The sequence below is a fragment of the Pseudophryne corroboree genome, chromosome 4 (assembly GCF_028390025.1).
Source record: "Pseudophryne corroboree isolate aPseCor3 chromosome 4, aPseCor3.hap2, whole genome shotgun sequence".
Taxonomy (NCBI): Eukaryota; Metazoa; Chordata; class Amphibia; order Anura; family Myobatrachidae; genus Pseudophryne; species Pseudophryne corroboree.
The window spans coordinates 909,586,747-909,599,076 of NC_086447.1; the positions used below are offsets into that span (position 1 = coordinate 909,586,747).

At 48.6% G+C, this 12,330-nt stretch overlaps 1 protein-coding gene across 5 annotated transcripts in view; it reads right to left on the reverse strand.

Moving 5' to 3' along the window:
• CDC42BPA (CDC42 binding protein kinase alpha) overlaps positions 1-12,330 on the reverse strand; it is a 289,458-nt gene that overhangs the window by 49,438 nt on the left and 227,690 nt on the right. For 4 of the 5 annotated variants that reach the window (XM_063918950.1, XM_063918949.1, XM_063918953.1 and 1 more), the window contains 6 exons: positions 9,667-9,772; positions 8,986-9,134; positions 5,714-5,805; positions 4,762-4,838; positions 1,925-1,963; positions 209-328 (listed from right to left, as the gene is read on the reverse strand). In XM_063918950.1, coding sequence (XP_063775020.1) covers positions 209-328; positions 1,925-1,963; positions 4,762-4,838; positions 5,714-5,805; positions 8,986-9,134; positions 9,667-9,772 — 583 coding nt within the window. The remainder of the gene's footprint in view (positions 1-208; positions 329-1,924; positions 1,964-4,761; positions 4,839-5,713; positions 5,806-8,985; positions 9,135-9,666; positions 9,773-12,330) is intronic. The other variant, XM_063918951.1, reaches the window with a different exon arrangement.

Below are 12,330 nucleotides of genomic sequence, written 5' to 3' on the forward strand. Positions count from 1 at the left end.
CCACGTCATAGGGTCACAGTACGAGCAAGTGCAAATTTATTGGGTATTTCTGCAGGGGATTTATAGCAGCAACATCTGTAGAGGCGACACCACCCTCAAACGCCGACACCAATACATGTCGGCAGCTGGTTCAAATGCACCCCATGCTATTTCACCAGTCGGTAAGCATCCTGAAGGAGCACTGAAACGGAGGGGAGGCAGCAGGTACCTCGCCGGGCTCGATGTCGCTCATGGTTGACGGAGACCTGGAACGCGATATGACCTGAGATTTCACGTCCTCGTCGCGGGACGGGGTGTTGGACAGGGTAAAATTGTCCACGGAATCCATCTGAAAACACAGAATGGGAACAGATTGCTGAATACCCAGAAATGGTGGCCACCGTGCCCCTAATTCTAAGGGATGAATGCAACTCAGGTAGAACGGGCAATCTAACGCCGGCAAATCATAGAGTGGGTGACTCGGGGGGTCGGGAGAAGCGCCTGGTGGCCCAGCGACACTCTCCGGCTGTACGCGCAGAACCCAAAGATAACAGCAAACGCACTCAACACCAGTGACTGTAAGTGGTTTAGAGAAACCCACACTAGGACCGGTACCTGCGAGCTGGTTAGTGTTGTTATATGGAGGCACGGGGCAGCCTCCCGGTACAGGTAGCAATGGCTGGCAAGGGAATAGAATGTGGTGGGTGGAAGATGATAATACAAGGTGTGGGGCCCTTAATATTAAACATGTTTTGCATGGAAGGGGCCCAACACGGCCTATAAATACTATGCGCGAAGGGTTATTTACAAACCGCGCAGTGTATTAAACATGTTTTGCATGGAAGGGGCCCAATATGGCCTATAAATACTATGCGCAAAGGGTTATTTACAAACCGCGCAGTGTACTGTGCGCACCTTTCAGGACCAGTGACTGGAGACCCCCTCTTGTAAAAGTATTCTCTGCCTAAATCTGCGGATACCCTAGGAGGAGGCGGCGAGGACGCGGCACCGATTTAGAACCCTACTTCTGCAATTCAGAGGCTCGCCCTTTATTCATTCCAACATATATCTTTCCTTAAACTAAAGCTCAGCTGAACGTCATCGATGTCTCGCATCAATCATCAGGATGTGGGGGCAACGGGCTGATTTTATTCTAGTTTTTGTTTTTAAAGTTTGTTTTTTTTCTCTTGTCACTTCTATGCAAAACTAGGAGTAGCCGTGTTCCTATAATCAACGCTTGCCAAATAACGCCATCCAGCCGCCCAATAAGGAACGGCCTTTGCAAACTCAAACGCCAGCGCTTATCTCCCAAATCCGGGCGCTCCTTTCTCAAGGAAGCAAACTGGCTGGAGACACAACAGACTGCAGAATTTACCGACAGCATTGAGAGTTTGCAAATGAGCATTAGTGGACCTTGTAAATCGGATGGGTGTCCCATAGTGAGTTAGTGTCAATTGCAAAACTTGTGCGTTTCTGCTTACATCTATACTAAGCTCCACCATCGCTAGGTAAAAGGGTGGTACTCTCATCTGTGAGAGTAAATATATTTATATAACGGACTTCTGGTTACTCCATCAGCAGAGCAAATATATGTAGAGCCCAATGACCCAAAGTACAGAGATTACGTATAGACAATGACTGTGATGGGTGAAAATGGAGGTATGAGAAATAGACCGCAGGTACTTCCTATCTTGGGCGTAACATCATTTTGCAGAGGCAACGCAGGACAATAATGCCATCTAAATCCGCACCGTGCAAGCAACGCTAACCCCGTGGCCCTTCCCCATGTGTTATTATTGCTGGGATTCTAAAGGACGGGAAACTTATAGAGCAGCCGCTTAGCATGCAGCGGCAATGGCAGAAGAAGCCTGAAATGCGTGTAAAACAAAGACATTTATACCACAGGCAGAAAAGGGGGAGCACACAAAGCAAGACAGCCTCTTACACGTCTGCCTTTACTGGCAGGATTGCAGGACGGAGATCTCTTCAGGAAAGAGGAGAACAGGTTACACACTTGCTGATCAGAGACAGACACAGAAATGCACACTATCGCAGACAGCCTGCAGGGGGCAGTGCACCCACACACCACTCTTCTAAAACCAACACTGAATAGATTTTATTTAAAACTACCACGTATCACTGCAGGGCATTATAAAGCGACACTACACACAATAACCTGGAAATAGCAACACATCCAATAATAAGTGGGGTATTCAGTCTGATTAGACATTGTCTTGATTGGGAACTTGGAATTTATTTTTGTCATTCAAGTCACTGACCTATGGACATGGGACAGGCTTTTCCACAAATATGGCAGGATGCACACACCATTTCCAGAATAAAAGGTAGCTGCGCTGGCAACTTTAAAACTCACTCACAGGCTATTCAATAAGGATCGTAGTGTTCCTAACTTTTATGCCCTTATTTAATAACCTGCGAGGTGCAAGCGCCGGCACCATCCCGGGGAGTTAGCGCGTATTTTTAAAGCAGCAATAATTTAAAAAGGCAAAAAAACAACCTGGTTTTGCCTTTGAAAATATTATCGCTATAAAAACACAGAATGTGTTGCCGGAATCGGGCTCGTGCTTGCAACTCGCAGGCTATTAACAGGTTAAGACTATTGAATACACCTTACAACTGAAATACTAAGGTGACGCACAATGGAGGCCGCCATTCTGCTGGCTGCGCCACTATTTATAGGAACGCCGCGCCAATGTCTGCTGAGGACCTGAGCAATAATCTCGTTACTGATATTTAATAAGCTGCGTTCCGATAAATATAGGTTCAGGCTACAAAACAGCTGTCACCACGTTCTCTCCAACAATGGAGAAAGAAGTATTTTGCTGCAACCCAATGTAAGTAACAATAGGGTATCCATAAAACACATTTCCTCTGGAGAACACGGGTTCTTATATGAAAGGATCATGGAAGGACAACATCAGTACAAGAGCTGACGTAAATACAGATGGGTCCATGTTTATCTTGACCTTTAATAGGATTAATTGAGACTGGCCAGTCGGACTTAATCCCCTGCTGTAATGACTTTGGCCCTCATTCCGAGTTAATCGCTAGCACACGCTAGGCCGCCGCCCTCTGGGGGGTGTATATTAGCTTAGCAGAACTGCTAGAAAATAATTTAGAAAATAATTTCATGCTGTTTCTGAGTAGCTCCAGACCTACTCCTATCTTGCGATCACCTCAGTCAGTTTAGTTCCTGCTTTGACGTCACAAACACGGCTTGCGTTCGGCCAGCCACTCCCCCGTTTCTCCAGGCACGCCTGCGTTTTCATCTAGCACGCCTGCGTTTTTTAGCACACTCCCGGAAAACGCAGATTTACCACCCAGAAACACCCCTTTCCTGTCAATCACTCCCCGATCACTCGTGCAACAGAAAAGCGCCGCCAGACCTTGTGTAAAATAGCAAAGTTTTGTGTGAAAGTACTTTGCGCGTGCGTACTGCGGCCTGTACGCATGCGCAGAAATGCAATTTTTTTCACCTAATCGCGGCGCTGCGACCGAAAGCAGCTAGGGAACAACTTGGAATGAGGGCCTTAATCCCCTGCTGTATTGTTCTCTGTATTGTATTGCAGCTGAGAACAATAGATGAAGGGTTTATGTTAATAAACCATGGTGTGCCTAGGCGCAGCAAACTAGCCAAGATAAGCGTGGACCCATCTGTATCAAACATTGCATTTTACTACAGTAATACGACATATAACCCAATACAGAGGGCAGATACGCACATTAGCGATGACAACGCACAAAACAGATATTCAGCAGGAATACAACACCCGCCAGCCAGGAGACTACTCTTCCTATGATCCTGAGGAGAGGAATCGCGGGTCGCCATAGCTACATTTAGGAGGAGGTGCTGGCCCATCTCCCCAATGTCTTTCTACAGACAGGGGACCCCCAGGTGTCTATTAATAACTACTGACAATGCGCATAATTGTCTATAGTGTTTCCTCTCTCTATATATCCGATCCCCACTGGTCTGATCGTGATAGGTCAGATGTCAATCGGAATTGGCAGAGAACGCGGTGGCACTATCACTGCCCACTCACACTAAACTGTCCCCACGCGTTCTGCCCGTGTAGGATCACACCACGGGCATTGGGAGGAAATAATCTACAATAGAAATAAGCAGCTTAGAACGGACTGACGCTAGTGGAGGATTCCCTTATGCGTGGGGGGCTCCTGAATCAATCTGCAATGTCAACATCATCTACAATCGCATCAACCGGGAACCCTGAATCTAAATGAGCAGAGTGTCATTGGCTGACTACGAAGAGGAGCCGCGATGAGATGACCCAGGTCCTGAGTTAAAGCCCTTGGGCTGATGTTGAGGACACTGGAAGACAGTCATCTGCGATGACGACGGGAAGACAGACCAGTGTCATATTCAAGGACACCACAACCAGGGAATTAGCGTCAGACTGAATGGACAATGTTGAGCACTTTAGGTTGAATACTCGTTGAAAATTGCTTTAATTAGGTACAAGGAGAACTGGTGGCGCAGTACAAGTCCGGTTTCGCGATCTTCAGTGATCCTGGGGCAGAATTTTCCCTCTCCTGCCAAACCCCCCCCCCCCCCCCAACAGTAATTCTCTCATACCAACCCTGAGACAAGGACACACGCAACTGGTGCATTCTGTGCTTTCTGCCAGAATGGTCAAGAGTGTCATCAGGCCTGGAGGGCAACTGGCGGGATTATATGGGCACCATCATACTGTACTCATTATTCTACCAGCGCCAATCTTGTACAATGAGAAAACCACTTACCTCAAACTGATCCAGTACAGAGGTAGGTGCATTCAGAAATGCCAAGAATGAATTCTGGGATTCTTGATGTTTGACCCCTATGGGAAAGAGAAAAGGAGGAGTAGACGACAACTTAAATACACGTAGGGGTGGAGCAAGTCACTGGCCCCGTACAGCATGTCGTATACGCTAGACCCATCCCTGCTCGCTACGTGTCCCGGCATTGGCGGTTCTCATGTCCGTAATTCCGCAGCTGCTTCTATCTGAAATACTTTCTAAGGGCCTCAGTCAGAGCTGGGAATACTAAAATGCCATGTAGACTAATTTCCTCTCATGGGAGGAACAGCGCGATGGAGACCGGAGATCAGAGCACCCCCTCCACCCCACCCCCCTCCCGCTGCTGAGAGACGTGACGGTGACATTCGCAGCGCTATCGAGCTGCTTCTGATTGGACGTTTGCACACTGACCCCCTCCAGCCGACATTCATGAGTCTAGATTATGGCAAATTGCAGCCACACGCAGATTATCTACCAGTCCTTACCTATTCGGCTGGTGCAGGACAGAGGATTCCCATTAGATTTCTGAAGTGGCTTAAACAGATACAGAGGTGTGTCCTCATAGGTCGCTACCTTTTGTGGCACATAGTGCGACTCCCATGCTGCGCAATATTTCACCAATGATGCGTATGTAGTACACTAATACAGTGTACTAGATATGTATGTACACGCGTAACGAAGCACATGATTTCCTGCTAATTAGTTCAAACCCATTATTGTTCCAATGATACAGATCAGGTGGGCCGCAGACGAAGACATGTACACGCCTGGGTCCGCCCACATCAGGATCTGAGTAATATAGTACTAGTTACATATACTCCACTCAAAGCTTTAAGCTCAATTAACCTCTCCAAAAAAGTCCACATGTACTTATCAGCTATCACCGAATCTAATCAGCTGTCTACCCCGTTATTACCTTTCTCTGATCTGAATTCCTCCGTCTCCCATTTCAGCTTCTCAACCTCTGTGACAAGATCCTGGTTCCTCTTCTCCGACTCCTGGAGTTTGCTGACAATGTAAATGTTCAACATGAGTCCTCCTCATTTATCGTGAACGTTAGGAAAAAAGGTTGAACTCAGCCCTGGGACACCGTGCACAATACCGTCAGCTGCCTGAGATGCACTGCACAATACCGTCAGCTGCCTGAGATACACTGCAAAATACCATCAGCTGCCTGAGATACACTGCACAATACCATCAGCTGCCTGAGATACACTGCACAATACTGCCAGCTGCCTGAGATAGACTGCACAATACCGTCAGCTGCCTGAGATGCACTACACAATACCGTCAGCTGCCTAAGATACACTACACAATACCGTCAGCTGCCTAAGATACACTGCACAATACCATCAGCTGCCTGAGATACACTGCACAATACCATCAGCTGCCTGAGATACACTGCACAATACTGCCAGCTGCCTGAGATACACTGCACAATACCGTCAGCTGCCTGAGATACACTGCACAATACTGCCAGCTGCCTGAGATACACTGCACAATACCGCCAGCTGCCCTGACATACACTGCACAATACCGCCAGCTGCCCTGACACACACTGCACAATACTGCCAGCTGCCCTGAGACATACTGCACAATGCCGCCAGCTGCCCTGAGATACACTGCACAATACCGCCAGCTGCCCTGAGATACACTGCACATTGCCGCCAGCTGCCCTGAGATACACTGCACATTGCCGCCAGCTGCCCTGAATTACACTGCACAATGCTGCCAGATGCCCAGATACACTGCACAATGCCGCCAGATGCCCACAATTACTCTGCACAACACCGCCAGATGCCCTGAGATACACTGCACAATATTGCCAGCTGCCCTGAGATACACTGCACAATGCCGCCAGCTGCCCCGAGATACAAAAGGGGGAACTCAGCCCTGGGACACAGTGCACAATACTGCAAGCTGCCCTGAGATACACTGCACAATACTGCCAGCTGCCCTGAGATGCACTGCACTATACCATCAGCTGCCTGAGATACACTGCACATTGCCGCCAGCTGCCCTGAGATACACTGCACATTGCCGCCAGCTGCCCTGAGATACACTGCACAATGCTGCCAGATGCCCAGATACACTGCACAATGCCGCCAGATGCCCACAATTACCCTGCACATCACCGCCAGATGCCCTGAGATACACTGCACAATGCCGCCAGCTGCCCCGAGATACAAAAGGGGGAACTCAGCCCTGGGACACAGTGCACAATACTGCAAGCTGCCCTGAGATACACTGCACAATACTGCCAGCTGCCCTGAGATGCACTGCACTATACCATCAGCTGCCTGAGATACACTGCACATTGCCGCCAGCTGCCCTGAGATACACTGCACATTGCCGCCAGCTGCCCTGAGATACACTGCACAATACCGCCAGCTGCCCTGAGATACACTGCACAATGCCGCCAGCTGCCCTGAGATACACTGCACAATGCCGCCAGCTGCCCTGAGATACACTGCACAATACCGCCAGCTGCCCTGAGATACACTGCACAATACCGCCAGCTGCCCTGAGATACACTGCACAATACCGCCAGCTGCCCTGAGATACACTGCACAATACCGCCAGCTGCCCTGAGATACACTGCACAATACCGCCAGCTGTCCCGAGATACACTGCACAATGCCGCCAGCTGTCCTGAGATACACTGCACAATACCGCCAGCTGCCCTGAGATACACTGCACAATACTGCCAGCTGCCCTGAGATACACTGCACAATACCGCCAGCTGCCCTGAGATACACTGCACAATGCCGCTGCCCACAGATACACTGCAGGACCGAAGCATCTTGGGATACCTAAAAGCTTAACTGTTTGCTGCCCGGTACTTTACCACCACCTACACCATATACAGTATATCTGGATAATATTCCCCAGCTCTTAACACAGAAGTTTCCACATGAATCATCCTGGTAGTAAACATAATTAGCTATTAGGAGTCAGTTAGGAATTATCATCATCTGTCAACATTCTAGTAAAGTATGACAGACAACATTCTGCGAAGGAACTTGTAAATTATACACAATTCCCTTCACAGTGTACACAAACCTCCCAAGTATAAGTACGGTAATCATAATTATTTCACCTCATTTCACTCACAATAAACACATTCCAAGAGCTGACAGTACGTGGTGAATGAATCGGCCATTAGATGGCGATATTACCCATAGTACCACTAGATGGCGACATTAACCATAGTACCACTAGATGGCGACATTAACCATAGTACCACTAGATGGCGACATTAACCATAGTGGACAGTTCACCTTGTTTTCCACACGGATATTAGATACATCCTCTGTGAGCGGCAACATTCATAAATACAGGGCTGGCACAATTAAAGTATCCCTACTTAGTGCACTAGAGCAAGCTCTAAGGCATGTAATGAAGAGGAATTTGGATAACAGGCACTTCAGAGGTTGCTCTAGCAATTTACTGTTGGCACTAGGTGGCGGGTGGTCTTCAGTATGCCGGCGTTCGGGCTCCCGGCGACCAGCATACCGGCGCTGGGAGCCCGACAGCCGGCATACCGACACTTATTCTCCCTCGTGGGGGTCCACGATCCCCCTGGAGGGAGAATAAAATAGTGTGGCGCGCGTAGCGCGCCACCGTGCCCGTAGCGTGGCGAGAGCAGCGAGCCCGCAAGGGGCTCATTTGCGCTCGCCACACTGTCGGTAAGCCGGCGGCCGGCCTCCCGGCGCCGGTATGCTGGTCGCCGGGAGGCCGGACGATCGTAGTGAACCCCTAGGTGGCACTATTGCAATACAAATTACTTGAATTAAATTGTTCAATGTGTCCTCCACTGGGGTCAACAACACTTTCTGTTCGAAAAACAGTATACTTTATAGCAGAACGTAACATGTAGAGGTGGAGTAGCGAGTACATACATCTAATGCCATCTTTCAGATCTGACACCTGTTTTAAAAAAAAACAAAAAACAAAACACCCACAAATAGCAGTTGCATAGGGTGAGGTCTAGTAATCGGGGTGGCCAGCATGTCTGAATGTGTCATCTGATATAGCACTTTCAGGCATCTTGGCCACCCCACTCATTGGACCTCATACCCAGGGGTGAAAGAACCTGGGGAGATCATTTCACTGGCTATTGCTAGAGGTGAGTGCCAATCTCTGTCTGGGAGGGAAGGACGGGTGTACCCCACATGCAGTACGTACCATTCTGTAGCAATAATGGCCGCCTTTGCCTTGTTCAGTTCCTCCTGGATGTTCTGCTTGGCTCGGATTTCGGCATCCAGAGCAGACTGAAGTTCCAGCCTGGCCGACATGTCCAACTTTGCAAAACGGCGCATTTTCCAAGGCATGTCCTGCAACACAAGCAGCATGGATTATAGCGAGGCTCCAATACACGCCGAGATACAGGTCACATCATCCCGCTTACTGTATTGTACCGAGGCTGATGCAGAGCCGAGTGTACGCCTGTTTGCAGATCATGTAGTGCGTGATGCCACCGCTTGCCTCCTATGGCAGTCACTATTGTCCGCTCAGTTGGGGACTGTGGGTAAACAGTGTGGTCTGTGTGTGATGCCACCACCGACCTACTATGGTTGTCGCTCTGTGCCCGCCCACCCGGGGGACTGTAGATATGCAGTGTGGTCTGTGTGTGGTGCCACCGCCCACCTACTTTGGTAGTCACTATGTGCCCGTTCAACAGAGGACTGTGGATATACATTATATGATGCCACCAACGCGGTAACCATTTAAATGCTCCCCTATTTGCTGTGGGCACGTGGCGACTGGTCTGTGAGTGATGCCACCAAACCCTCTGCCAGCTGGCAGCACACTGTTGCATTTTAGGCTGAGTGGCAGGCACTATGGCTGTAAGAGAAGGATTCTTACCGTGGCTCTGGCACCGAGGCTGGAATTCCTTAGAGTCTCCAGTTCCTCCGTCATCTTGGACGCCAAGGCCTGGAGATAACCCCGTGCGTCCTTCTCATCGCTCACCCTGACAAGAAAAAGGAATAAAATGGTGAGAACATTCTGGGCATCATTGTAACATGCAAGTTGTATCGGCTTCGCGTGTTGTCTCTCGCTCATTTCCATTCAGTCCATGAAGCAAAAACGGGCGACCATATTGCAGCTTGTCTGTAGCTGAATTAGTGCCTTCCCACCATAAATGACCAGATGTTACTGGAGACAGGTAGAGTTTAATAGTTGCCCTTTATGTCTTAGGAAAGAAATGAGTTGTACCTAACCCCAAAAGCGCCCGGATTTGGGCGCCGAGGTGGCAGGAATGCTCGGATGGTACAAATGTACACACTGGATGCTTCCCTCGTAACGTCCACAGCAGAAGGCCGACATTGAGTTATGTCATCATGGTTAAAATGTCGACATCTAATGCTGACACTCAAAATGTTGACATTTTTACCAGTGACTCAGGGATAATCTGTGTCTCTGGCCTGCTGGCTGGGAAAGAGTTAATGCCTGTAGCTGCCAGTAATTCCCAAGTTTGGCCGACGTCCAGATAAAGACTCTTCTATTCCTGACTGTCCGTGGTGAGGATGACAGGACGGAGGGAACTTTACAAAACTCTGCCCAAATAAGGACAATGATGATGGGCTGTGAGCAAGGCCACGTTCCCATCAACAGCCAGCGTTTACTGCCGCAGCGCAGCTGCATAGCGAGAGCCCCCTGCACAGCCAGGAACTAACGTAAACATACACTAATACTGAGTACACTGCGACAATGGCAACACACCACAACGTACAGCACACATACTCCCAAGGGTGGACACAAGTGTAACAAACAACAGTAACTAGCCTTTGACAAATTCAAGTTGAGATAACATGGCAAATGTTAGTTGCTGCACATTTCCACTTTATGCATAAAACACTGCACACACATACACTCAAAAGGATTAAGGGGAATATTTAATTGAAGTCGAAAGCTGGCGTCTGTCGAAAAGACGACAGTTTTTGACTTTTTGAGATTCAAAGGGGTTCCGACCTATTCAATCTAACCCCAAAATGTTCGACAAGTCAAGGAATTCGACTTGTCGAAAAGCGTGGAACGGCAGAACAGCTGCAGATCCATATGCTTCTGTCGAAAACGGGGCCAAAACCAACAGGTTCTGGTCCCCTTTTTGACCATCTCAACTCGACTTTAAAAAAAAGTCGAATTGAGATGCGGGAGCAGAGACGGGGGAGAGACGAGGAGGAGGAGACCTCGCTTGCTGGAGCCGGGTGGACGCTGCCGTAAGCGGCGGCTGTGACACATCCTCCGGCTACACTTGCTGTAGCGCTACTGTCCCCCGTCTGCCCGCGGCTTTCCCCCGTCTCCCCCCCCTCTCCAGTCCCTCATCTCAAGTCGACTTTTTTAAAGGCGAATTGTGATGGGCATTGAATAGCCCTTGTCAAATGCATGTCGGAATGGATCCGACCTCAATTAAATATACCCCTAAGACTGAGTGTTACTAGACAGGGGATCGGTAATCCCTTTCTAGGGGCAGTCTCAAACAACTGGTACCGAAACGATACAGCAATGATTTAAATCGGGAATATGCAAATTAGCTCAGGAATGAAGGTGTGTGTGGGTAACGCAGTGCATGTGACCTGTTTTTGGCCAATAGCGATGCATTTGTTTAATGAAGTCGATTTTGGGTCGATTTGTGAGTGAATTCACCAGATTTCGAACTTCAAATAGAACTCAAATCACCCAGAGATTCTAAAATGGAACTCAAAATACACTATTAGTAAATGAGCTATTTGGAATAGAAACACTGTAGTCGATTTTGTGGCGATGTTGGTTCTATTCTGGTCGATTTTAAATAGACCCAAATTAGTAAACATACCCCTAACGGTCGCAGGGTGGGGTAATCATAAGAGCTTCTAGAGGTGGAGGATGCAACATTATGGGACTCTCCAGATTTAGGGGCAATCACTGAAAAAAGACGACATTTCATTAATGATTTCTTAATGATTTGGTACTATCAGAATGTGTGTATTCTGCCCAATACGTATGTAACAGAAATCACTAGGAGATAACATATATGAGGACACGGGATAAACCCTACTGGTTACATGTCAGTGTGACACGTGAACATCACCGGCTGACTGGTAAAAGCATTAAGGGCCAATCATTTCCCCAGAGAACGTATAAGAGCTGGAAGCAGGAATAACCAGCAGCCGGGGGACTGTTCTCATGGAGTCAGTCTGTGTCTGCGGGTTGCACAGAGGTCAGAACTTCCCATACACAAGGATCCGCCAGCATTCCTGCGCCGCAATTCAAATCTGCCTGGATTTTATACAAGAATTCCAAAGCTTCTGGCGCTGAAAGAGTCAACAGATTCTACTGCTATAATGGAGCACTGGGGTAATAATCCTACATAATAAAAGGCGAACGCTGCTCCTCACCTCTATGGGGGGAATTCAAGTGTTCTGCGCCCCGGCGGCCACTAGATGGTGCCCAACAGAGAAATTTAATAGTTGCTCCGTTCGGACGTGCACAGCTGCTGGCGCTGACATCACGGTTATGTTGTTTCGTCATTTTGACGGACTGGTAACT